This window comes from Peromyscus maniculatus, chromosome 8 (assembly GCF_049852395.1).
Source record: "Peromyscus maniculatus bairdii isolate BWxNUB_F1_BW_parent chromosome 8, HU_Pman_BW_mat_3.1, whole genome shotgun sequence".
Classification (NCBI taxonomy): Eukaryota; Metazoa; Chordata; class Mammalia; order Rodentia; family Cricetidae; genus Peromyscus; species Peromyscus maniculatus.
Genome location: NC_134859.1, coordinates 13,551,205 through 13,579,170, shown reverse-complemented (window position 1 = coordinate 13,579,170; position 27,966 = coordinate 13,551,205). Strand labels below are relative to the sequence as shown.

Sequence of the window (27,966 nt, the reverse complement as noted above, 5' to 3'; positions counted from 1 at the left end):
TAGAAACTGCCTCATAGACGACAACTGGCTATCACAAAGCTCTCTTGCTCACGACTCTTTATGTCCTAATGGCAGAGAAAAAGGTCTCACTGCTATTCTGAGAATGGTGGCGACTGTCCTTGTCTCAACCTCCACACTTCAGAGAAAGTGACTATCGCAGGCGTCAAGGGAGCACCCTAGGGAGGACTCACAGAGCCCACCCCTTGCTAAAGAGCTTTGCCAGGTGATGGCTCCTGAGAGAGGGCATTTCTTCAAGGATGCTGAACCAGATAGGGTGCCTATGCTTCCAATGGATGGCCCTGTAGCATCAGACAAGCTCTGTGGTTAGAAACATAAGGAGTGCATAAAGTTTAGAGGAGGATGATGTGATGAAGGGCATCTAGGAGTTGAGGGGCGATAGATGGAGTAGATTTAATCAAACCACATTGTATTCCTGTATGAAAATCTCAATGAATAATTTTTTTTTAATTTTTTTAAAGAAAGAAAGCACTCTGACTAGGCACTGAGCCCATTTTTAGGGATGATACATAAGTGCATATGTCTCAGTAAGACTTTATTCTTCATATTGCCCTTCCCATGGCCCTCATCTAATCATAAGAGCCTCCAGCCAGTGTCAACAATTTCAGTTGAAAATCTGAGTGGGCATCAGGAAGCGTGGAGGCTTTAATGCAGGCCTGACCTTGAAAAGTGGCTTCTCATCAGGAGAATCCAGGGCCCTAACACATGCTCAGATTGCTTTGCAGGAATCATATGAGGGTTGGACCCTAGATTTGAGAAAGAGTGTGCTGTAAGCTGACAAGGCCACACAGTGGGAAAATGCCAATTAACACCCACAGGTGGAATCAGGACTGGTACTCACAATGCCTTCCTGATAATAATGACCGAAGTAATGGATGCCTATTATGTAGATGACCTCATCTGATATTGACAGGAGTAAGGTGTCATCCCTGGCCCCATTCGGGGCCACTCTAGACTCTCGGGTGCAGCATCAATCCAAGGTCCTTTTGCTAATGCAGCATGTTCTGGGCTTTCAGCCGGGCTGCCTGGTCCGCAGTCATAGTTTTCATCATATTGTCACATTGTGCCCTGCCTCTACCTGCTTGGCCTGGCAGCATTTCTGGATACTATCTTCAGTCTGGGTTGCCTATTTGACCCCCTCGATTCCCTCCTAAAGTTTCCTTCACCCATGATCAGCCATCTCTGCATCCTGCTCTCCTGTTACCTGGTATCGAGTGTGTGCCTTTTCTTGTATCTACTCTTCCTGTTTAACTTGCAGCACCACAAGAAGAGATTGTATCTCCAGTTTTTAAGGGTAAAAGAAGCTATGTAAGATCGTAGGGATAATAGGATGGATACTGGGCATTTGGACCCTGGATTTCTGACCCTAGAACTCACAATCCCATTAGCTTTTCTGCTATAACCCCACCAAAGCAAGGTCCTTGAGATCCCAAATGGGGGCTGGGGTATGCTTGCTACTTGCTACTGGGTCTGTTCTGTCAAAATGGCTGGAGAGAAGTAGCCATTTTCAGAGGGACCATTTCCACAGGAACCCACCAATACAGCTCAGGGCCATTTGAATGTGCTGCATGACACTTAATTAGGCAGTAATATTCATTTCTGCAAATAGAGAAAGAAAAGCCTCCCACGGGCTTCCTCGGCAATTTTCAATAGTCAATCAACTGCACTCCCCCATAACTGTACTAATATATGAAACTGCAAATTATCAGCATGCCACACGGTTACCCTTTCTCCTCAGCCTCCGGATCCCCACCCGCTGCTTGTCTGCAGTAAGTGTGTCTGTCACCCAGGCCTGGCTGAAAGAGTGACAAGGGTGCACAGAAGAACAGATCAGACACCAGGCAAGATGTCGGTTTACCCGTGACCTGTCCCTTCTGTTGGCCCTTTGCCAGAGTGGAAGGCAAGTGACACCAGTATCTTAACAATGGGGCTGAGGTTTAAAAGGTCTCTGGACAGGGAAATGGGCAAAAACAACTTCAAGGCAAGGATCTACACGTTCACAAAATGCAAACTGTCCTTCCAGATAAGACCCTCCCATCTCCTTTGTGTTCTTTCAAGCCAAGTGTGTCTCACTTGCTTTGTTTTTCAGAAAAGTGTTAGTATCCAACAAAGGAGGGATGAGGCAGATGCTAGTGTTTTTCTCCAGCAGATATTAATTAACTGGGGTGGTTTTAAGAACAAAAGGACAGTTGCAAAACCTTCTTTACATTTAAAACTGATACTGAGCCTTCGCAGGGTTTTGTTGAAGCAGCTAGAAGCTTTGATTTGAAATTGGAATTAAGTTGGAGGCTCTTCTGAATGTCTAGGCACTGTGATGGGGAGGCTGGGGTCAATCCCCATCCTTGCCACTGTGAACTGCGGGACCTAAGGCCCGTTTTCCTCCACAGGATTTTCTGCTCTCCCTTTGTAGACCTGAGGTGATAATGGGCATCCTGCCACTACCCAGCCTGACACAGAGACGATTATCCTCACGGGGCTGCTAGTCATCCTTGGACAGAAGGTGCCAGTACCAGGCCTGAGCTCCAGGCCCCAGGGCTAGCACTGCTGGTCCACCCATCTATCTACACACCCCTTCTTCCTTGGCTGTCTGATTCCCTATAGGTGGAATGTTTGCCCACGCTGTAACTTCTGCTGAGAGCTGATCTCATTTTCAGCTAAGCGTTCTGAGAGGAAGGATTCAGAAGCAAAACCCTCCCACACACTGGACACAGCTGCCGACACCCTTAAAGGAAACATAAGCAAATAGATGTAAACACACATGACAGAGACTGTACAGGACATATGCTGTGTAAATATAACCATGTGCTTTGCCTTCTTGAGCGCATGCTGCTAACCCTCTGGAGACCAATTTGCGAGTCAGACTTTCCACCCAAATTTCTGGCTGAGCACTGGGGAGTTGGATTAAGTGCTGAGAATGTCTGCTTTGAAGACATTCTGAGCCTCCACACCAGCCCAGGGCTCTGTATTGATCTTTACCATGGATTTTGCCTGAATAAACCAGCTCGGGTTTCAGTGAAAACATTTTAACTGCAAAAAGATAACCTATAAACAAGCGTGAGAGAGCGTGTACACACACACACACACACACACACACACACACACAGGGTGGGGGTGGGAGAGAATGGGGAAGTATATATTGAAGAATGCTTAGGTGAAAGACTGAGGAACACGAGGTCCTGTTAGACCATAGGACACCGTGCTAAGCAAGCGACAAGGTGTTGATGGATCGTGTGACTCATCATCTTCCCTAAAGTTCTGATCCTTTAGAGAGCAGATGTTTATGCTGAGTCCCCCAGCCCAGGTCCTGTCACGGAGTCCCTTACAGGCAGTGCTTTGCCATCTATGCTGAGTCCCCAGCCCAGGTCCTGTCACGGAGTCCCTTACAGGTAGCACTTTGCCATCTATGATGAGTCCCCCAGCCCAGGTCCTGTCACGGAGTCCCTTACAGGCAGTACTTTGCCATCTATGCTGAGTCCCCCAGCCCAGGTCCTGTCACGGAGTCCCTTACAGGCAGTACTTTGCCATCTTCTGTGCACACACACATAATCACTTCCACGTTCCGCTGCGTAGTCTTGTTGTACTTGTCAAAGTCACCTTGTAGGAGAGTGATGTAGATGTCATTCCTGACATCCCCTGAGGACGGAGAGAAGACAAGAGTTAGAGTCCGACCCCGGCTAACCACAGAGGTTGAGGGAAGGAGGAGGAAGAAGAACCATCAATAAAATTAAAGTCAGGGCAGTTTAGAAAGGGCATTTTTTTAACCTGGCAGGAGGGATGGAGAAGTAGGCAGCAAGGGTAGGAATGCTAGAACAACCAGCAGCAGAAAGCAAGGGGGCAGGGTGGTCCAAACTGGCCATGTTGTCGCCATTAAAATCGTTTAATTTCCGTCCTCTAGTGACACCTTCTGGGAAGTGAAGGAAAGCACCAAATGAAACGGTCTTGGTCCCCACCATCAGAGTGTTGTGTATCCATATGCCTTTTCGTTGCACAACAGTAAGGTTCAGGGATTTTCCGTGTACCACAGAGCCCAAGGCGGAAGGGCAAGAAGCACAGGGTTTCCAGGAAGGAAGTGTAAAGTAGAAACTGGGAGAGATCTCGAGGAGAGCAGCTCTGAGTAAACCACAGGACCAGCCCCACCCTGGACCACCTTCAACTCCAGGAGACAAACAGATGAGTCAGAGAGGGCGATGCAAGTTGAAGCCTAAGAATGAGGCTGAAGTCCAGAGGGACATATCGGAAGAGTGTCATCATAGGGTCTCCCTTTGGAGAAGCCTGCGTGCACAGCTTGAATGTATGAATAGTGCTGGTTAGAGCTGCACAGAAAGACTTGAGGGGACTCTGAACCACTGACACCTTCTCTGCTGTTTGAACACGTTACTAAAATCAAGAGAGTGACAACACCCCACATAGACTAGGATTGCTCTGTGTAGAGTACAACAAAGATGCCGTCCATGCTGAGTTACGGAATGACAAAGCAGACTGGGTAACTCCATGACACGCCTGTTAAATACAGCTCATGTCTGTAAAGTATGACTGGGGCGGGGAGTATATGTCTATGTATTTCCATGTTTGTGTTTACTTCGAGAATGCTGAGAAGTATATGAAAAAGTTGTTTGGTGTGGTTTCGTTCAGGCAGGACGAAATAAAGTTGACTCTCGAGAAGATAATGAATTACGCAAGCCAGACTCCTCACCCCTGCTGCTGTCCCTGCCCCTGAGGAAGGTCACTGCAGCTGTGTCCCACCTGGCATGATGATCTCTGGGAAGCCCAGCTTCCGGGCCACCACAGTGGTCCTGTCCACCAAGTGTGGATAGTCTTTGCGGATCTGAATGATGTCACCCACCAGCATCTTCATGGTCACCCACAGGCCTGGAAGGGAACACTTGCCATGAACACTCACATCTCTACAGCACTCTCTCTGCCCTCTCACTGCTTCTCTCCCATGCCTCCTGCAGGAGACTACCAAAATAACAGACACATGCACAGATGCAGTGATCCAGCCCCGCTGGGGCTGTACAGTTAACACAGTCGGTTACAGCCATGTCAGCCTCTGATAATTACCCCCCTCTTAAAGCACATAGGATACCAGTCGTCTGTCTCACAGATTTAGGGAAGGATGAAATCAGATGTGTAACTTCTGACACACAGGAGCTAGCAGCTCCTTTCTTCATTAGGTGGGAAGGAAACGCCCGCCCCATACTTCAGTGAGTGGTCTGTATTGCTATAGACCACATGCTCTTAGGTTTCCCAGTGTATTGTCTGGATCCAGGACTTGGATCCATTTACTGATGTATCAGAGGCCCCGGGCTGCAGTGAGCTCAGCATACTTGTACTCTGCATGATGATGCCATACCTTGTCCTCCACTGTCTCCCTTGGAAGCTGTGACTTTGCCCAGAAGGCTATGAAGGAAATCATTCTCAGCTGAGACCCTAGAAAGGAAAAGAGAGCACAAATGTTCATGCAGTACTCCCATGGGGTTTCCATCTCGTGTCCCACATTGCCATAGGCAGCTCCCCAGTGGCACTTAGGGGCAAAGTCAGCCTGCCTGTGTCAACTCAGAGAACACAATGCTCTCTTCTCAAACAGCATGGCTCTGAAACTTGAGGAAAACCAATGAATGCCACAAGTCGCAGGCATTCGCGTGACAGAAAAGATTCCCGAGTCTTTGACATGAATGTCTTCTCTGGAAAGTGACAAGAACTCAGTTGTTCCAGGGACCTAATCACTTGCCTTGACTAGAGTCACTGGCCGGGTTACCTGGAGATCTTTGGGGGTGCTTAATCTTGACATTGCTCTCAACATGGAGTCATTTTCAAGCAGGGAAAAGATAATTACCTTCTTTGTCGTCCCTGCCTCTCCTGTCACAGATATATGTGTGGCTTCTATGAAGGGACTCCCAACAGGCTGCTCCTTCACAGCTCTGTGGCCCCTGTTACACTTATAATTAAGGACTTAAGCTTTGGTTGATTATCTGCTTAATTGCCCATCTGAAGCATAAGCTCCAGGAAAGCAGGTCACATTGACCTTGTCACCACTTCACCCCCATGCCTGGCACTCTTCCCAGGGCTGCAATAAAGTCCCTGGATCGGTAGCATGTCAGGATGCTCTCTCTCTAGGGAGGCCCTGCCCGCCTACATCCTTACTAAGGGTGAGGAACCAGCTCACGCAGGGCTGCAGAGAGCCTGGGCTGGGCAGCTTGGAGAGACCCAGGAATGACTTACGGGTGAAAAGGAATAAAATGCTGCTTTTCTTCATCACTCTCTGCTTTACCCTTGATGATGTCAGTGATGTCCATAACTACAAAGACAAAGGAAGTGAACTAGTGGTTAAGTCAGGCAGAGATGATGAGAGGGGTGGGTTATAAGACAGGGGAGAAGGGGGGAAGCACTGGAGGGAGGGACCCAGGGTGGAGCAGAGGGCAAAGGAAATGGTTAGCTCGGTGGCAACAAAGTTGAGCAGCAAGGCTCTTGTTGTATGTGTATACTGAATCTCTTCTGTACCCACAAAACCCATGGGCAGGGACTCTCTGTAGGACCTGAGCATCCAGTGAAATACCCTCTGTTCATGCCCATGCTCATGGTATATGCACAGAATTGTTGAACCCTTGAGCCTTGCCAAATGACGTCATAGCCAATAGACAAATGTATCTAGGATGGCTGGAAAGCCAGGGGACATGTGACGGCAGAAAGAAGAGTCTCCCAAGGTGACAAATGCATGAGATGCAGGAATTGGAAAGGGTTCATGATTTAAAACTTATATTTTATTTTATTATTTTGAAATATTTGTTTTAGTATTTATTCATATGTATGTATCTGTGTGAATATTCATGTGTTTAGGAGTGTACGCAGAGGTCTGAAGGCATCAGTTACCCTGGAGCTGGAGTTATAGGTGATTTTGAGCTGTCAGATGTGGGTGCTGGGAACTGAACTCTGGTCCTCTGGAAGAACAGCAGCAAGCACTCTTAACTGCTGAGCCATCCCTCCAGCCCCCCAAATTTATTTTTTAATAATAAGAAAAATACCGGTATATCCAATTGCCATGTCACAGGTATTTAAATTGTCTTTTGAGAAAAATATACTTTAGTTGAAATAAAGTGGGTTAATTATAAAAGAAAATATATTAGGTAAATAATAGTGCCTTCCACTAATAGCTAAATAGCACATAAACCACAAAAGTAGGGCAGGGATGATGAAGCTTCGGGCGTGCTCACAGCTAGCGCCAGGGGAAAGGTGGAGCTGTGTGGCTCCCGGCAGGCAGCACACAAGGACCCTGCGGTGCCCTCCCTCTCTGAATGTCCGTTCTCATCTGGAATTCAGATGGATGGCATGACTCACTCTGCGTAACTGCATTTCCTATCCTGGATATTTTTTTTCCAAAATGATTTGCTCCCCATAATTAGATCCAGACCGTATTGTTCTTCCTTTTTCACAAGCGCTAGGGAGCTGAGGCGCCAACTGCTCAGACTGTGCCGCGCTCCTGGGTGCTCTGAGCCAGACCTTTAGGACCACATTATTCGCTGAGCTTATCATAAATCTGGACTCAGTCACCAGTGACTTCAGTTAGCCGCCACAAATGTAGTTATTAAAGGCTGCTCGGCCCAGATTTTGCAGGGGTGGAGGTGTAGAAATAATCTTTTAAATTCAGCCATATAAAACGTGTGCTACAATAAAATCTAACTGCCGGCATCAGTCATCACCTGCCACCCCAAAGGGCCTCCTCAGCCCCTGAGTGCACTTCTTGGTATTAGTATCCTTAAGATCCATCTTCCCGATTCGGACTATTTGGCAAATCAAGTAAATCTTATCCCTGTTGAGGTCTTTGTTTCCAAGATCCTGTAAGGACAGGAAAGAAAACAGTTACAATCGTGTGTTTAATAAAAACAAGTAAATAGGAACAAAGCAGTGGCCATTTCTAAGGAGTGTGTTTACCACTGCAATGTCACCATTAGTCTTAGGAAAGGTAGAAACTGAAGTCACCACACCCTTTGGACAGATAAGGACCCAGTCGAGACCCTGAGTGGCAGGATTCTCAAGATTCCATCCTGCATCATCTCTTCTGACCCCTGGCAGTTCTCTCAAGTACCTCTAAGATGATGCTATTTTTGCATCCACCTTCCCCTTATAAGAACACTTCCTCTGGATCATGACTTTGGTCCTTGGTGACCCTGGGATCAAAATTAGTAACTGAAGCTGCATCACAGAGGCATGCCCTGAGCATCTCAGCATCCTACTGCAGTGTATTTAGATGTCCTATCTTGGTGGGGCTCCCTGCCAGCTAAGCTGAGCTAAGGCAGAAACAGCAAGATGTGCATGCTATTGTGTTGGCTTAGACAGTCAACCCTGGGCCCACTCTTGCTGGGGAGCAGCTCACCCTCTGAGTTAAGTCTCTGTGAGCACATGCACGGGGAACAAGCTACCAGCTCACATCAGAGCCAGGGCCCAGGCAGAGCAGCCAGCCCCAGTCTCTCACTGTGAGTGGTAAGAGAAGAAGGGAAGGCAGAGGAGAGAGTCTCTGGGTATAAGACAAGGCCTGACATGGCCCACATCTCCCTAAAGGGAACCTGGCCGGTTAAATTTCATGTGCTGATTTGGCTAAGCTACGATGTATAACTAGTCAAACACTAGTCTCAATGTTGCTATGAAGGTATAAACCTCCTCAGTTGACGTCAGTGAATGAAGTTCTCTTCCATAACATCCTTAGGCCATGAACGTTAAGGCCTTCATAACAAAACCTGAGTTTTCCTACAAAAGGAGGAATTCTACTCCAAACTGTACTCTAGAACTTCTGAGTTTCCAGCTGTCTTGCTTCCCCACAGATTCAAGCACCTATCTTCTAGATTGTTCATGAAACCCCAGTCACTAGGTAACCTCCTTTCACCAGCTGGCAGAGTGGACAACGGCTCCTCCATCCCTGGGGTCACCCCAATGGGCAGGGAGAAAGAGAGGCAGAAGAACAAGGGTACCCTGAGAGAGCCTGCTGCACCTGCACCCAGCCTGGCCCCGAAGGACCTGCAGGGCTCCTCCGACCATTCCTCTCCAGAACCTTCTGGGTACTCGTCTTTGGAAGCCATGCTGATTATTTTTTTTAAATGTCTCATCCCCCAACAACTTCAACAGCTCCCTGTTTCCTGCCCCATTAGTGCTCATCTTTCCAAGTTGACATGAAAGGGCTAGACATAATACAGCCAGCTGTCCTCGCCAGCTGATTCCGCGCTCTTCTCTCTATTTTTATCCACAAAGATTGCTTTATTGCTCTGGAGATATACAATTCTCTCTCTCTCTCTCTCTCTCTCTCTCTCTCTCTCTCTCTCTCTCTCTCTCCACACCTTCACCCCAAATGCCTGCCTCTTATTCCTCTGTATGATCAAGTTCTCTCCATCCTTAACATCTCTGTCCTCAGTCATTTAAAATACACTCCATTCTTTTTAAAGATTTATTTTATTTATTATATAAACAGTGTTCTTTCTGCAAGTTTGCCTGTACACCAGAAGAGGGCATCGGATCTCATTACAGATGGTTGTGAGCCACCATGTGGTTGCTGGGAATTGAACTCAGGACTTCTGGAAGAGCAGTCAGTGCTCTTAACCTCTGAGCCATCTCTCCAGCCCCAATACACTCCGTTCTTAATTACTTCTCCCCTATGTCAAGATTTTCTTTTTTATATTTTTGAAATGTTTAGACTTGTGTCTCTGAGAGACATTTAGGAGCCTCTGGGGCCTTGACACCCAAAAGGTTTCTGCCAACACATGATTCCTGCTCTGAAGTCCTGACCTCAGTACCTCAGAGCATGACTACATTTAGAAATCAGCCTTTGAAGAGATAAGGTGGTTAAAACAGGGTCATTAGGGTGGGTTAATCCACTATGATATCTGTTTTCACATGCAGAGGAGACTAGGAGACACACACGCGCGCGCTCACATGCTTCCATGCACACACAACCAGGAAAAAGGAAGAAGGGTGCTGTCTACAAACCAAAGACTGCCCTCAGACAAACCAACTCTGCCAACACATTGTTGCCAGGTGCCTAGTCTCCAGAACTCGGAGAATAACAAATAAATGTCTGTTAAGTCAGCCAATCCATGAAGCTTTGTTACAGCAGCGCTGTCAGACTAATACACTAGATACACTTGTCACATTCTGAGACATCATCCCCTCTCCCCATATTCCAAGGAAAGATGTCACTTGTCCTCAAGGGAAATATAGTTCTTTAAGAGCTGCTTGGGAGGACTCCTGGCTCTAGAGAATCTGAATAGTCTATACACCACAGTGAAACTGCCTGAACACACGCCTCACAGCTCAGGTGGAATTCTTGGGGTGGTGTGTCAATAGCAATCCTTACCAAGAGTGTAGGATGCAGGCTAAGCCTGCCCCACCCCAGTCACTTCTACTCTGGTCTCACAAAGTTTTAACATTTGGGGGAAAGCCGAACACTCACAAAGTTTTAACATTTGGGGGAAAGCCGAACAATAGAACTTAAAATAAGCATCGCTCCCTATAACAACAGGTGCACCAGCATGCCTTTCCTCCTCAGTCCTCTCTCCTGAAGCTTCAGACTGGGCTAAAGTGTAGGAGGCCTCATGATACACCCCATTTTCCTACTGCAGGCCAAGGAGGGGAAATTCTTAGGGAAGCAGGAGGAGGAGACATCAGCCATCAGCCAGCCAGACCCATACACCAGCTTCCTGGGCCCAAGGAGCCACAACCCTGACCCCAAATGGGAGACCAGAGAGAGCAGGCACCCAGAGAGTAGAGAAGGAGGCCAATTGGTGCCCCAGCTGCCAGGGCATGGCTCATGTCCATCTTAAGGAAACATCACTGTGACCCAGTTGAAAGTGACCTGCAGTCACACGGCATCGTGTCACCCTGCTTTAATCGCCTTTGGATTTGGATTGCGTTCTGACACTGCTGCTGTGTACTTACTCAATTATTTATTTATTTTATGTTAGTAAATTTTATTTTATGTTAATTCATTAATTAATTTAAAAAATCTACTTTCCTGCAGTCTGCAGCAGAGGAAAGAGGACTGGGAAGGGAAAGGCATGCTGATGACCTGGTAATTGCAGCAGACGATGCTTATTCTAAGTTCTATTGTTCGGCTCACCCCCCCCCCTCCATGTTGGAATTTTGTAAGACCAAAGTATAAGGGGTTTTTTTTATAAAACTAATAAAAAATGAATTAATTTGATGTCAATTATTATTAATAATTTACGATTATTTCAGGACCCCCACCAGTGGGCCTGAGAGCAGAGGCTTCATCAGCGTGCTTGCTGCTGTACCCTAGCAGCAGGCGCTGAGCTTACATGTGGCTCATGAATCCATACAAAACACAAGAACACCATGACCTTTCAGATTCCCAAATGAAGCTGTCAGTCATCTCAAGCGAGGGAAGCATCAGTCTGTCCAACCAATCAACTGAAGGTCTCAAGTTCACTTGTTCTGCAGAGCAGAGGTGTGGCACCACAGAATTCTGTGGCGCCAGACTCCCATTCTCACTAATCCTGTGTGCCACAAACTTGCCCATGCCCTTTCCTTCACGCTCATATCACGGATTGGTCCTCTGCACAGCAAAGCACTGATTGATTCCCTGTCCTCCCCCATCTCATGAAACATATGTCTCCTGGTTTAATCACGGAGCCCTGTGGGACTCTCCTATTTATCAAGCAAATAAATAGGCTCCTCCTTCTAACTAGTACAGATATACAAGATTGAAGCACATTTGTATATGCCAAGAAAACTCTGTCTAAGCAATTAGGACCTATGATCCCACTCCATGCCTCTGGCCTATTTTTTCAGGAAATAACAAACAAAATAAATCAACTATCCCCCAATCTAATCACAATGTAACACAAGACACTGCACTTAATGGGTTGTAACAGGAAAATTATTGTAGAGCAAGGTAGCTTAATCTAGCATGTCGGTCACTTCTGGATCCCACTCATCGGTTTGGTCAATGCCAAAACCCATCCCAGCTCCTCCTCCATAATTTCCCCATCTAATGCAGGCAACTGAGCAGAAAGACATGTAGCATTCTCCCCAAAGGAGCTTGCAGACAGTGCTTGTATCCTTAGTGAAGAAAGGACAGAAGAGAGAGGTCTCTGCTTGAAATTACAACCCTTGTCTCATTCTGTTCACTACTCAGAGATAAAGGGTCAAGTTCACTCTCAGAAATAACCCATTCAGGCTGAAGAGATGGCTCAGAGGTTAAGAACACTGGCTCCTCTTCCAGAGGTCCTGAGTTTAATTCCCAGCAACCACAGTGTGGCTCACGACCATCTATAATGAGATCTGATGCCCTCTTCTGGCACAAAGGTGTACATGCAGATAGAAATAACACATCCAAATAACAATTGATTTTATCCTTCTACATATAAGTCATGTTTATTAAGTATTAGTATTTGGAAGGATGGTCCTAAGGACTTGCCAGGTCCTTAGCTACCTGTGGCTTAATGATATTCAGAATGTCCAACTGACTAAGGTAGCCAATGTTCTTGAAAGATCCTAATTTTTTTTCCTGATGAATTTTAGAAGTGTTCTCAGAAAGGCCTGAACCAAAGAAAGAAAATTAGATTTACTGTGAATTAACAAGAAAATCAAAAGTAGTAGCTTCTTTGCCCTGGTCACCTAGCCATTGCTGATCAGGGAGCCATACTTGCTTACAAAGCACTGTGTTGTCAGTGTGTAAAAGAATGAAAAAGATGGGGGGGGGCAAAGGAGAAGACCCATCCTCCCAGTGACATCTTCAGGACACACAATGACTCCATGAGCAATGAATCCTTATATAAAGCCCAGAACACAGCTCTGCATGGAGCCTCTGCTCCATCCTGATCAATGCCCAACCAGCCTCTTTCCCAGGGCCAGGTCATTGGGTGTGCAGAGCACAATGAACAGAGAATGCACACTCACCGTGAAGACCACCTTCAGGTTATTGAGCATCTCAATCTCCTTTGGGAATCCTTTGCTGCCCCATCGCACCAGGTAGTTCTCACTGTGGGAGGAAGAGTAGCAGCCTGTTACAGGTGGGGCATCCATTCAAAGATACACATGAGCTCCAGCTACGTTTTCAGCACCGTAGTGTAGTAGTGGCTACTGGAGATGGGGCAGTGTCTGAGAAAGATCTTTTCCTCTGAAGGACAAGTCATGTTGGGAGACAGACATTAAGCGGGGGAAGAATTATGAACATATGTGTATCCATGCACACCTTTCCTCCCCAACTACTAAGAACTTTCTGGCACAGCTGCCTAATATTTTTGCCGAGCAGCTGCATACTCTGTAGAGGTTATTGACAAAGTCAGAGATGAGAAAGGAGAGGATTTTAGCAGACTCCACAGAACACCAAGAGTACTTCTCCCTTTCCAGTCTGCTCTCTCTCTGAGACTGAGCCGGGATTTGGATATTTGAAGTTATCCTTTGAATGTACAACTGTTTCTACATTATGATAGAATGTCTTACTGTGATGGACCGTACAGTTGTTACCTTTGATACAGTTAAATGAACTATTCTAATGTTATTTGCCAACCACATAATAATGATATGCAAGTGTGCTGTAACATTCAAGATGTTATAAGAATGCACATTGAAAAGTCTTGCCCTAGTCTGGGTAGTTAGAGACATCTTTGCTAAGGAAAACACATGTAATCACATTGAGCATGGACTAGAAAAGGTTTCAGGTGAGGTAAAGTTGTATGCAAAAGTCATAGAAGGAGTCTAAGAAAGAGCTTTATGAGTTAAATTGTATGGAAAAAATATAAAGAGAACCAGAGTAAATGGGCCTTGTAGCTCATTTGGGATTTTGACTCTATCTTAAAACTAATGGAGGGAGCTGGAGAGATGGATCAGGGTTTATGAGTACTTGATGTTCTTGAACAGGACCCAGGTTTTGTTCTCAGCACCCACATGCAGAAGCTCACATTGGCTTGTAACTCCAGTTCCAGGGTATCTGACACCCTCATCTGGACTATGCAGGCATCTTCACGAACGTGGTGTACATACAAATAGGCACACACATGCCAGGCAGTGGTGGCACATGCCTTTAATCCCAGCACTTGGGAGGCAGAAGCAGGCGAATCTCAGTGAGTTCAAGGCCAGCCTGGTCTACAGAGTGAGTTCCAAGACAGCCAGGACCATTACATAGAGAAACCCTGTCTTGAAAAAATAAAACAAAACAACAACAAAACCCCAAAGAAACAAATGAGCACACACATACATGTAAAATAAAACAAACTTTGAAGAAAACTCTAAAGTGATGGAAATTCAGTGAAGAATTATATGAGGGAATGGTGACAACCCACCACTCAGAGATCCCACAAGACTCAGGCATCATCATTTGCCATCAACCACATACACCCTGTGTGGTGAGGACTACCTGGTCCACCAGGCCAGAAAGACTGATGTCAGTACTAATGTTACTTAGAAGCATAGTACACTTTGCTGAGTTGAGTCATTAGATGTTCTATGCCATCCAGAAGCATACAGTTGGTGCCAAATAAATGCCCACTAATTTGAATTAAGAAAATTAAAATAATATAACTAAATTCAATCCAGTAGGCAGCATAAAAGAATTCAGTCAGGTGAAAGAAAACTGCCTTACTTAGATTCTCTCTCTCTCTCTCTCTCTCTCTCTCTCTCTCTCTCTCTCTCTCTCTCACACACACACACACACACACACACACACACACTCCTTCCTTCAACTCAGAATGGTAGTTGTTTGTTTGGAGTTTTATTGTTAGGTTATTGTTTTTGTTTTTGCTTATTTTGAAAACAGTGGGTATTGAAGCCATGGGCTTGTGCATGCCATGGGCTTGTGCATGCCATAGGCTTGTGCATGCCATAGGCTTGTGCATGCCATGGGCTTGTGCATGCCATGGGCTTGTGCATGCCAGGTAAGTGCTCAGCTGCAGAGCTATACCCTCAGTCCTGTTGTTGTTTTTAATTTTGAAACAGGTCTTGCTAAGTTTCCCAGGGTGGCCTTGAACTCACAATCCCTTTGCCTCAGTCTTCAGGATAGCTGAGACGACAAGCCTACTCCAGCCAGCCAGACTTACTCACAATGTCAACCCAAGGAGCTGGAACAAAACTAGAGAAGGACATGGAACCTAGAACACATGGGGTCCAGCCTTCAATCAACCAATAGTCAAAACACAATCAAATTAAGTATACAATTTCATTTTTTTTGTAAGAGATAAAATTTTCAGTGGGATTGATAGCAAACTATCCAAGGAGGCTCTGTCAAAAAAATTTAAATGATTCCCTTTGGTTATTTATGGATTGCTCTTATTGAAGTACCTGGGTTCAGTCCAGTACCTTTCATCACATGTAGCCATCCCCTTTCTGACCAGCCTGCTGCATCTAAACAGCAGGCACCAGCAATTTCCTTCAGAGAGAAATGTAATCATAAATAAGAAAAGCAATTTAGAGGGCTGAACTGCTCCCATCCATTCTTGCTCAAGAAGAACTGATGACAGAATCTTAAGGGTCGAGCCACTGACACAGGTGAGGAGGAGGAAGGATTGTCCCATCCTCTTAAACTCTAGGGGACAGAAGCTCAGGACTGGCCTCATGCCCGGGCCAATGAGGTTTTGTCCTACAAAATTGCATTTTCAATTTCCAACCAGATCTCTTTGGGGATCCTGGGAACCTGGCCACAAATGGTCCTGACATGGGAAGATCAGTACCAGACGAGTTGTCTCCAGTCCACATCTGAGCCCCCACAGAGGATGCCTTAACTTCTGGTTGGGACAGCAGGTGAAGAGTGGGTAGAGTGGGTAGGAATGGAGATTCCACTTTGAGAAAAAGAGCATCTAGGCCAAGTCAGACTAACACTAGGGTGTTCCCAGCCTCTCTTCTGGGCTTTGTTTTCACCTGTTCTGCATTTTCATGATCTTGGTGCTTTTGCCCCCCTTTCTGCTCTTCCTAAGGGCTTCCCTGTGTCCCAGGCACTCCCAAAGGCATCACTCAGACACATCCCATAGAGCATATCATCCAGGGTGATATATCAGAGAGCAAAGCGGCCATCTCTGTGATCTATGGCCTCCCTCCACAAAGCTGGCTGAGGCCATCCATCATTGAGTAGGCCAGGGGGCCAGGCACCCTCACCAAAGCAGACGCAAGTTGTCATGTATCTAATGGACTCGGGGGTCCTAACAATGCTGTCAAGATTCTTTTTTCACCAGTGCCTCCAATGCAGTTTTTAGGAGATAGCAAGGAGCCTGTGACACACGACTCAAGGGCCCTAAAGGAGCAGGAACTAGTTTATGTCTAGTATCTAGTGGATGTGATCACGTATCTAGTTCTAGCATCACATCCACTAAAATTGAGCCAGGTGAAATATAGGGACTTAGATGTATGATAAAGTCTAGCTTTCCACAGGAATGGAGCTGAAACTCGGGGGGTAACCATAAAGTATATGGCACAACTCATACCTGGGAGGCAAAATTAAATGGGATATAACTTGTCTTTGAAGTAAGGTGGGCATGGATATAAGCTTCAGTTCTGTCATTTATAAACATGTGTGACTTTGGGCATGTTTTCTGACCTCTTCAAGTTTCACCTTCTCACCCAAATTTCACTCCAGGATCAAATGAGGTTGAATACAGACCTCGGCCAGTGCAGTCATCCTAGCTGAACCACCCTGCCATGTTTCACTATCCCCGTGGTTAACAGTTTAGAACCACTGTTAACTAAAGCACCACTATTCACTAGGCACTGCCTGTGACTTCGTCTAATCACCTCAACATTGAACTAGGAAAATGTCATTTTCCCATAAACATAGAAAGAGCATAATTCTGCTCCAGGTTAATATATCAACAGGAACTATTGCTCCAAAACTCCCACTGCACAGAAACAGGTAAGGATCACCTCACAGCAAGGACTGGCTGAGCCACAAGCCCAGGGGAGGCGGATGGAGCTGGGGGTGACAATCTTCTTCAAGATTCCCAAAGGGATTTCCCCTCCTTGAGCTGAGACACCCAGAAATTTCTTCACTTCCTCCATTCCCAAGAGCAGGCAATGGCACAGAGCCATGATGATAGCCCACTGGTATGCTGTGCCCATATTCACCTGTGCTTTTTCTCATTAAAGCCTGAAAGTAATGGCCCAGAGAGGTCAACGCTCACAGTTTGCAAGCAGCAGGCTCTGGGGTAAGACTGTTTAGCAGCCTCACTGGGGTTGAGGAAAATCAAACAAGAACAGGGATATGAGCTTTTATGGAGGGTTGAGATTTTTCACCATTCATTTCTCAGCTCACGTTTTAAAGACAGGTACTTTTATTCTGCCCATTGCTACTTATCTGAATCTTGTAATTTTCTGAAACCAAAACACATTATCATAACCATAAACCCACTGAGAAAAGAAATCTAGGGGCAAATAGCACTTCCATCCAACTCCCAAACCCTCCAAAGGAGTTCTCCCACACCTTCATTGATGCTCAGTTTCTTTTCTGGCAGGAATTACTCCACAAAGAATGGTGGGAAGAAAAGATCCTCTGTGCACTGCCAAGTCCAGCTTCCCATAGGAGAGAAGCCAGGACACACTGAACACACTGACCTTATGACCCTTTGCTTGTTGGGGTCATAGAGGGACATGAAGAGCTCAGCATCCTCCCCAATTCTGCACACGAAGTTTCTCACAAAGACATAGAGGCTGTGGGTGGGAGATGAGGAGATCCGAGAATACATCCCATAATCGGGCTGGTCTTTTGACTGAAGCATAGAAAGAAGAAGAAATGAAGATAAACAAGTTATCCCAGTACTACTTAAAACAACAGAACACTGTCCAGAGTCTGAGGGGCTCTTCCACTTAAGCCTGAATAGTTGAACTGGATCCAGCCAGTTCAACCACCGTAAGTGTCTGCGGTCTGAGGGTTGTCACTTTGATCCTGCTTTCATCTTCCTATCTTGGGAGATGTCACCACTGACCCATAATTTCCCATGAAGTTAGTGGCATAAAAAGCACAAGCCATAAAGAAAATGTATGTTTGTAAGTGCTTGTGTTTGGGCTAATTTCATGTCAACTTGACACAAGCGAAATTCACATGGGAAGGAAGACTCTCAACTGAGAAAATCCCTCCATAACATTAGCCCACAGGCAAGTGTGTGTGTCAAGAATGTTCTTGATTGCTAACTGAGAGAAGAGGGCACAGCCCACTGTGGGCAGTGGCATGCCTGGGCAGGTAGGCCTGAGTTGAGTAAGAAAGCAGGCTGAGCAAGCTATGAGGAGCAGGATAGTAAGCAGCATTCCTCCACAGCCTCTGCTCCTGTTCCTCCCTGGAGTGCCAGCCCTGACTCCCCTTAGTGATGGCGTGTGAGTTGCAAGATGAAGTAAACCCTTTCCTCAAGTTGCTTTTGGTCATGAGGTTTAACCACAGCAACAGAAACACTAAGACAAAGCTCTTAGCAGTGTTATGTCAGTTGCACATTGGCAGCTACCCAAACACCCTACAATCAGTGATGTAGACCGTCAGCATGACCAGTGATAAACACATCAACACTAAGTCAGCAATAGCCTGGCTCAGCAATGAAAAGAACCAAAATGTTCATTAGTATGCATACGAAAATGAATTCCCAAAGCAATGTGCTAAGTCAGACATGTCCAAGAGAAATAACACTGGATATTCTACTTGGAAACTCTAGAAGAGTCAGAACTAGCAAAAAAAAAAGTACAAATTAGGGGTTGCTAGACTTCGGGATGAGGAAGGTGCGTGAAGAAGTTTGTCAGGGAGGTGGTGACACTGTCTATATGCTAACTGTTGAGTGGAACATCCACCTGAGTGACGCTCAGAGAGAGTGGTTTTTACTACATGATAGCAATGCCACCAAAGTGCAGTTGCTTTCCAATAACTCACAGCAATTAACCAGAGCCAAAGTCTATACAGTTAAAACCACCATTCTGAGACCACAGAGCTCCACGTTAGACTCTTCGTTTTCACTATCAAATCTATTTTTATGCACTTATCCATGAATAATTGATTTTGGTGCATGATGTTTTTATTTACAGGTTTCTTAAAAACAAAGTTTTAATTAAGATTAAAAACACACGGCAGCTAAAGTGACCATTTTTAAATGTAAATCAGACTTAATCTTCCTTGAAGTCTTTTGCTGGCTTGCCATCCTACGTAGACTGACATCTGATCTCTTTCCCACAATCCCCCAGGCTGCTCTGGAGTCAGACTCTGCTGCCTACCTCCGCAATTCAGTTCACTCCGCACAGCTGAGCGTGCCCCGCCCACACTGGACTTCAGAACTCCACCTTCCCTCAGTGCCTTTGCATTTGCTGTTCCCCCTGCCTGGAGCACCTGCTGTTTCCCCTGCCTGGAGCACCTGCTGTTTCCCCTGCCTGGAGCACCTGCTGTTTCCCCTGCCTGGAGCACCTGCTAGTTCCTCTGCCTGGAGCACCTGCTGTTTCCCCTGCCTGGAGCACCTGCTAGTTCCTCTGCCTGGAGCACTGGCCAACAGATCCCCTCAGTACTGGTGGCTTCACATTATTCTTTCACTCCTCCAAGAGACCTTTCCTGCCCAAACCTCTTAAAGCAACCCCTGACTCACAGTGCCTACTTTATTGTATTTTAACATTAGCTGCAATTAATTTTTAACTAATTAATTTACATTTTGCTATCTTTCTTCTCTTCTTTACTCTAGAATCTAAAAGCTCTGAGACTGGGAAACATGCCTAGCATTTAACTACTTGTGGGATGCATGCCTAATGACTTACAGATCCAAGTACACAAACTTAATAAAGCCTGCATTATTACCGATCATCTCAGGTTGTAGGACAGATGGCCCTTTGCATGACACAGTGCAGTCCACTGGCCTATTTTAAGTTTAGGATGCGCTAAATGCCAGCTTTGCTTGGACAAAGCCTCCAGAACAAAGCTCACCATTTCTTCTTTGATGCGCTCTGTGATCTTTTCAGTAGCCTCCTCATGAGCATGGAACAAGCTGATGATGCTGGTGTTATCAGGGTCCAGTATGTTTCCATCTTCATCTCTGACGATCAGATCGAGCTCAAGGATTCTGTAAGGCAAGAACCGGAGGTGACACTCACTGTAGAGGCCTTCAGGGTGTCTTCTGCAGCAAAGGGTTGATTAAAAGCTAAAACCTCCAGGAAAAGGGAAATGGCTAAGTAAACTGATCAGTAATGGAAAACTAGGGAGTGGAGTTAAAAGTGTATCGTTTGGGGGCTGGTGAGATGGCTCAGTCAGGAAAACGCTCTTTCCAAGCAAGGGGACCTGAGTTAGAGTCTCTGAAGCCACAGAACAAAAGCAGGTATGGTGGCAGATGCTTGAAATCCCAGCGCTGGAGAAACAAGCAGCTCCCTAGCGCTCACTGGCTGGCCAGCCCAGACAACTTGGTGAGTTCTCGGCCAGTGAAAGACCCTGTGCAACACAAATAAATGAGAACCAGTGGGTGGAGCCTGAAGAAGGATCCTTCAGGCTGTCCTCTCGCCTCTGTCTGCATCTGCACACACATGTGCACCTGCGTACATGAAAACATGCACACACAGAGATAGTATGTAATTTTGGCATGTCTAGTAAAATATCTCCATGAACAAAATAAAACGTGGAAAAATAGTGTATTTTATGTGAAATAAATCAAGCCACAGAAAACAGAACAATGACAAACCTAGCCAGATGTGTGTCAGATGTGTGTCCTAGTTGTGTGTACAAGAATAGCTATGAACAGAGATCTAAATGCAAAAAGGACCATACCACAGATTTGGGTTACCCAGGAAAAAAGCAGAGTACCTGGGGCTGGGAGACCTGGAGAAGTCAAAGGAAGCATGTGTAGTATCTCAGATTGTTTAATGTTTTACTACACACACACACACACACATATACATACATGCACACACACATACACACACACATGCACATACACACACATGAACACACACATACACACACACACATACACACACACACACGCACACACACACACATGCACACACACACACACACATGCACACACACACACATGCACACACACACACATGCACACACACACATGCACATACACACACATGCACATGCGCGCTCGCGCACGCGCGCGCGCGCACACACACATAGAGGTATTCCTATATCATTCAACAAATAATGTGAAATGGTTGTTGGGGTCAAACAATCTGAGATATAGTGATTGCTACCCACTGCTTGCTCTTCAGCTGCTTGGCTTCAGGCCACAGGCTTTCACTTCTTTGGTATTGATTTGTGTCAACAGCACCTGTCACTCTGCCTGTCACCGGAGACACCAACAGCACGGACAGGAAACTCACAAGCATCAACTATCTTCAGCCGTGGTACCCTCACCACCCCCAACCCTGAGAAGCAGGTTCTGTTAGTAGTCCCATTTTCTAGATTTAAAAGAGACTACGAAGAGGGAGCTAGCTCGTTTTCTCGGAATCAGTGTTAATACAAGCTAACACAGCTCCCTGCCTGCTCTCTGCACCTCTACTGTAAACTGTTTTGCTCCTCGGAGCAGTGTATGGATTGGGCTGGAAGAAGGAGCTGGTTGGCAGGCTGTAACTTGAAGCTCCTCTTGCACTTAATGCTGGTCAGAGCGTGTCAATCAGCCACACTCAGAAGAAAGGTCAGAAGAGCTGGAGGTTCAGAGAAGGCCAACAGTCATCTTGCTAGGTCCCATCACAACATACCAGACTTCAGAAGGACATCAAGGGCAAACGAAGGAGATAACATCTTCACTCTTATTTAAGCACCAGAATTGGAGGCACACCTTGCATCTCATCCAAATACAAACAGGAGAGAGCCAAGGATCACCCATTTGGACATTCATTAGAAAATTAACTCCCAGCTAAATATGACTCATAACATTGCATGGCCATGCTGCCCAGACAGCGGTGCCAAGGGGGATAAATGCTCCCAGCTAATGCTGAGCAGAGGCTCGTGTGACTCAGAAAAGATGGAGCAGAGCCGATACATAATTTAGCCTCGAGATCTCTCTAGCTCTTCCCCTCAAAATTGATCAAAGTGGATTCAGTTCTGAAGTGAATGAATAATACATCCTCCCAGGTCCAGCTGTCTTGGGACTTTGAGAAGTCATTTGAGGTTTTCTCATTGCTTGGATATGGAAGAGCTTGCTCACTGTCATTCTCTCTTAGAACCTGGGAGCAGCGGAGGCTGTCTTTCAAGTGGACACCACTGTGCTGAATCAGCATTTATTCAGTTTTGGGAACGGGGTGTTTCGATGCGGTCTCCTCAGGAGGGAGCCCTATTGCTCTCTTCTGTTCAAGAAAGTAATACTATAAATCTGAGGAGGGGTATGAAAGGAAGCCCTCCCCCACCCCACAAACATTTTTAAAAGAAAGAGCATAAAGGAAACCTCTACTAGATTTTGCCAAGCTCACCATTACACACTGAACAGATCCAGGCTGCTCTACGAGGCCCTCAAGGCTCCTTCCTAGCGCTTGTCTGCATTCATCACCCATTTCCCTGACCGTTGCTCTGAGTTTCTCGTGACTACTTGTGTTAACCAGACCTTCTGGTTGTTGTCACCAAATGCTTTAGGGAAACAGATTTTGCCTTGGCTCACCAGTTCAGGTGGGGACATGATGACGGAGCAGAACAGTTCACATTATGGTGGCCTTGAAGGAGAGAAAGGGGGATCCAGGCTGGGAGCAGGGTAAGATGTAGCTCCCAAGAACACATCCCATAGACACCTACTTCCTCTCATCACCTTCCAATAATGCTGCCATACCATGAATTCATCAAGGAATTAAAACAGCCTGAGTCCTCGGGGCCCCTGGTAACACCTTCACAGACACACCTGAACTAACGTTTTATTCATCCTCAGCATTTAGTAATCCAATCAAGTGACAGTTAAGATTAGCCATTGCAACCCTTCACCTGGTGTCCTAGTTAGTTTTAATTGTTAACTTGACTGCCTAGAGTCACCAATTGAGGAACTTCCTAGAGCTGGTTAGCCTATGCCAGTGGCTCTCAACCTGCAGGTCATGACCCCCACAGGGGTTGCATATCAGATATTTATGTTATGATTCATAACAGTAGCAAAATTACAATTATAAAGTAGCAATGAAATAATTTTATGGTTGGGGGGTCACCACAGCATGAGGAACTGTGTTAAAGGGTCTCAGTGTTAGGGAGGTTGAGGACCATTGGCCTATGCATATGTCTGTGGGGAACTATCTTGGTGAGTAATTGATGCAGGAGGCTGCAGTCCACTGTGGGCAGCACCATCCCCAGACAGGTGGTTCTGTGCTATCTAAGCATGAGCCTATGAGTGAGCCAGAAAGCAGAATTGCTCCATGAATTCTCCTTCAAGCTCCTGTTTGAGTACCTGCCTTGAATTCTCACAATGATGGACTGTGTCCTAGAAGTGTAAGCCATGTAAATCTTTTCCACTTTTGGGTTGCTTTCGGTTAGAGTGTTTCCCATAGCAACAGAGGAGATTGGAAAACCCAGGAAGTGACTTTTGTTGCTTGTCAGTCAGGGCAGTTGCCATCCACTTCGTTTCCTTACCCCTCTTGTCTGTGTGCACCCCACCCTTGATAGGTAGGTATATCTTCTCACCCAAAGTGCCTCTTGGCTTATCTGCCTCCCTCACTAAGCCATGCAGACCCGTGGAGGAAGAGCACAGGATGGAAGTACTTGGACTCTGGAGCTATACTACCTGGCTACTGCCTCTGGAGTCAAAGCACCTAGCACCCTGTGAGCCTCAGTTTCCTTATAGAGAAATGCTGATTGTGATAGTACCCACCTTCTAAGCTCATTGTATGAGAGCTGAATTCGTATGTGGGAGGTGATTAAAATATTCCTGCCAAATAGAGAGTGCTCAGAAAGCTGCCACCAGTGTTCCGTGCCTACTCACTTCCTGTTTCACATGGAGGCTGTAGTACACATTGCACAAGTCTGTATCCAAAGACACTACCCTACATACAATGTACAATACAGGTCTGATATCTGAACAGTGGAATGGAGGGACTCAACATCTTTCCAAGACTCAGATCCATCTGCTCTGATGTTCTTTTTGCTGCCTTGAAGTTCTGTCCAGATGCTGGCCTCCTGGATGCAAGGAAACCATCCATCCTGTACAAGAGCCACGAGCCCAAGATATTAGAGCAACAGTCAAGTGCCCAGTTCTCTCACTTCCAGCTGAAGCTGCAGGCAAGGGGAGCAAGAAGCAAAGGACCCCTGAGCTCAGGTCCCTGGTCTCCATGGTAGGACATCTGTCACTTCCCCAAAGGGAATGGCTGAAACTGAAGACATCAGACTGGGCTAGGGACTGTTACAGAAGGGAGCCTAGTTTAGGGGGAGCTCTCTTCCTCTCCCCTCTGTCACTATCACCCTCCACTCATTCAGTTACCACTGTGGGAGAGCCCACCACCCCCCACCCAGCACGGAGTCGGAGATGACTCAGACAGCCATGAATTCAGAGGACAGAGACTATGGTTGGCTCTTCCGGGTACTCAGGGGCTCAGGAATACCTACCACAGCCAGAGGGGCAGTAAGGGAACTGAGGAGGACTTCCTCTAAATGATGGTCATTTCTACCACCCTAGACCTTCTCAGGAGACCCACTGAGGAAATAAAGTCTGAAGATTATTCGGCAAAGCAGAAAACACCCTCAATTCCCACAGGCTCAGCTGCAACTGTCCTCATCTGAAGACACTAGCAGACCCATGGCAGAAGCAGCTGCATGGAAAACCCTATCACTGTGGGATGACATGCTGTGGAAATAGATTTGGACACACTTCCAAGATGCCATCAACGGTCCAGCAGAGGGACGAACTTCTGAGATGAGAAGCAGGTGACCACTGGCCTCAGCTTTCTACATTGGAGCCTCATCCTAGTGAACTCGATGAAGGCAAGAGAGCCTGACTGACTACCAAGGAATGTCCTCCTATTCTCTAGAGACTCCCCCTCCGGCCTAGGGTTCAGCTCCCCTCTCTGCAGTCTCTGAACATGCAATGATCTCTCCTATACCTCGATGCCCCTTTTGTGTCAGCTTAAAACCTCTTCATCCTTCAAAACCCAAGGACCATCTCCTTCAAGGAGCTTCCCCTAGTGCCCATCTCCAAATCGATGAACAGCATTCTTGCTTCCTAAATTATCAAACTCATGACAATACACAGCTGTTCGCTCATCACATACTCCTAACTGGACTGTAGCCCTGGGTAGCCCTTAATGGATAGGGACTTGCATTTCTGCAGTACCCACACATAGGAGGAAATCAATCTAATTATAATTGCTTCACACATTTATGCTGAAATAAGTGAAAATATGCATACGGGTTTGGACACTAAAAAAGGGGAGAGGGGCTTTATAGTTTTCCAACAGCATAGGTCTACACCCTGCCGGTCTACACCCTGGGGGGTCTACACCCTGGGGGCCTACACCCTGGGGGGTCTACACCCTGGGGGTCTACACCCTGCTGGTCTACACCCTGCCAGTCTACACCCTGCCGGTCTACACCCTGGGGGGTCTACACCCTGGGGGCCTACACCCTAGGGGTCTACACTTTGCTGGTCTACACCCTGGGGGTCTACACCTTGCTGGTCTACACCCTGCTGGTCTACACCCTGGGGGCATCTACACCCTGGGGGCCTACACCCTGGAGGTCTACACCCTGCTGGTCTACACCCTGGGGGCCTACACTGCTGGTCTACACCCTGGAGGCCTACATCCTGCTGGTCTACACCCTGCTCGTCTATACCCTGGAGTGCCATTGACCAGCTATGCAACTCTGAAAAACTAACTTCATTCCTTAAAAAATGAGTTATTTTATTTTTATTTGGTGTTCATGTGTGTGTGCACATGTGTGAGTGCAGATGCTCTCAGAGTCCATGAGAGAGGGTTGGATCCCCTAGAGCTGGCATTATAAGCATTGAGTCACCAGGTATGTGTGGGAATTAAACTGGCATCCTGTGTAAGAGCAATGAGTGATTTATATATATATTTAGATAGGGTTTCTCTGTGTAGCTCTGGCTGTCCTGGAACTTGCTTTGTAGACCAGGCTGGCCTCGAACTCAGAGATTTGTCTGCCTCTGCCTCCTGAGTGCTGGGATTAAAAGCGTGTGCTACCACCACCCTGCTATAATGAGTGCTCTTAACTCTGGAGACATCTCTCCAGCCCAGCCTCATGTCTTTAAGAGCCTCAGTTCCTTCATCCAAAATGAAGAATAAAATGGGAGTAATAAAACTACATGCCCTACAGAGTTATTGAAAGAAGTAAGTGAAACCATGTCTGTAAGAAACTCAGCACAAAGCCTGGTGTTTAACAAGCGCCAATCGCGTGTTAATTCTAACACTAACGTTACTGCTGTTGGTGTCAGTGGACAGCCTTGCCTCATCAATTTGTTTCATTTTCTCCACAACGCCAGAGCATTCAGATGTCAACCACCTCTTGCCTCTGTTTCCATTGGTAAACACTTCTGTAACTGTGTGAGTCAGCTGGAGGCGTGGGTGACTCCAAATGGGGCATGGGACAGTAAAGCTCCCATGACGAGTTAAAGGGGGAGCTTTGTCCACGCAGAGGTACAGTGGCAGCAAGCTGAAAGTGAATGAGCATGGCTGCACTCTCCCGTCCCTTGGAAGTAGGTTAAATAGTGTCCTAAATCTGTGCAGAACCCAGTAATAGCGACCGCAAAAGCAAGCCTCCACTCTGCCTGTGTGCCCCTGCGCCCCGGGGTGTGATAACACAGACACACACGCGGGGAGAAGGTAGCAGCCTTCTCCCAAATAGAAAGTGGCAAACTCCCCGTCTAAAAGTGAAACCAGGCTTCTCTAAGGAAGAAGAGGAAGAAGGAGAGGCTGGGGAGGGAAGCAGGTCTTCAGAGACAAGAGGTACTTGTTGCCGTAGTCGATCTTGGACGTGACCTTCTGCTTCAGCTCCTTCAGCTCATCCTTGGGAAGAGTTCCTGAGAGGAGCTGGGACCGCCATTCCATCAGGTCGTACATCATGGACTGCACTTGAAGGAAGCGTTCCTTCTTGCTGGCCTATGAGACAGAAACAATGGTGAATGTCTACCCACACCAAAGATATTCAACAAGTTAGGCCCCAGTCATGGGTGAGGAGTGCACAATCAGACCTCTCCCCCACCTTGCCCAGCCGTGAAGAGACAGAGTGATGCTCAGCTACCAATATATTCCTCCTCCTTGGGCCACTGGAATTTTCCAAAAGCAGAATTATTCCCAATGTCTTCCCAGTTAAAAAAAATAAATAAATAAAAATCTAACAGCCAGGGCTGGAAACATGGCTCAGCAGTTATTAACACTAACTGCTCTTTAGAGGACCTAGGTTTGATTCCCAACACCCACACAGTGGCTTCTAACTCTCTGCATCCCTAGTTCCAGGGGCTCTGAACCCCTCTTTGGGCCTCTGCTGGAATAGACATTCGTGCAGTACACAGACATGCATAGAGGCAAAATAGTCATACACATAAAATAAAAATAAAAAATAAATCTAATAGCCAAAAACTGGTACTCAAAGACAGTCCATTTTGCAAATATTTCCTTCCATCCATTTTGGTAAATATATAAGATAGCTAAAGAAACAGAGTTTTCTGACTTGTGTCCAAGAGAGGTGCTGCAATGTGAATATGAAATGGCATGTATTAAATGTTCGCTCCTCATTGATGACTCTTCTTTGGGAGGTGGGTCATTGGAGGTTCTATCAAGTCTCTGACCCCGCATCCCACCTTCTGCTTCCTGTCCATCACGATGTAGACAGCTCTTCTCCTCCATGTGTTCCTACTGCGATGATGCCAGGCCAAATCATGGAGCTAAAATCAATGACTGAAGCCATGAACCAAAAAGAATCTCCCTACGCTTACGTCATCTCTCTCAGGTAACTGGACAAGCTGAAAGTGGGAGAATTTCCAACACAAAGGGGCTCATTGTACATGAACGTCATCATGAACACCTGCTATAATGGAAGCTCCAGAGCTTGGGTCTTTTAAGACAGGGGGCCAGAACTATTTCTCT

At 46.4% G+C, this 27,966-nt stretch overlaps 1 protein-coding gene across 1 annotated transcript in view; it reads right to left on the bottom strand.

The window, feature by feature from the left end:
• Positions 1-27,966, bottom strand: part of Dock2 (dedicator of cytokinesis 2) — a 408,847-nt gene that overhangs the window by 332,114 nt on the left and 48,767 nt on the right. The window contains exons 6-14 of the mRNA XM_015997613.3: positions 26,831-26,979; positions 19,889-20,024; positions 17,560-17,714; positions 12,922-13,003; positions 7,716-7,851; positions 6,241-6,316; positions 5,372-5,448; positions 4,762-4,887; positions 3,527-3,651 (exon numbers count right to left, since the gene is read on the bottom strand). Of these exons, the coding sequence (XP_015853099.2) occupies positions 3,527-3,651; positions 4,762-4,887; positions 5,372-5,448; positions 6,241-6,316; positions 7,716-7,851; positions 12,922-13,003; positions 17,560-17,714; positions 19,889-20,024; positions 26,831-26,979 (1,062 nt within the window). The remainder of the gene's footprint in view (positions 1-3,526; positions 3,652-4,761; positions 4,888-5,371; positions 5,449-6,240; positions 6,317-7,715; positions 7,852-12,921; positions 13,004-17,559; positions 17,715-19,888; positions 20,025-26,830; positions 26,980-27,966) is intronic.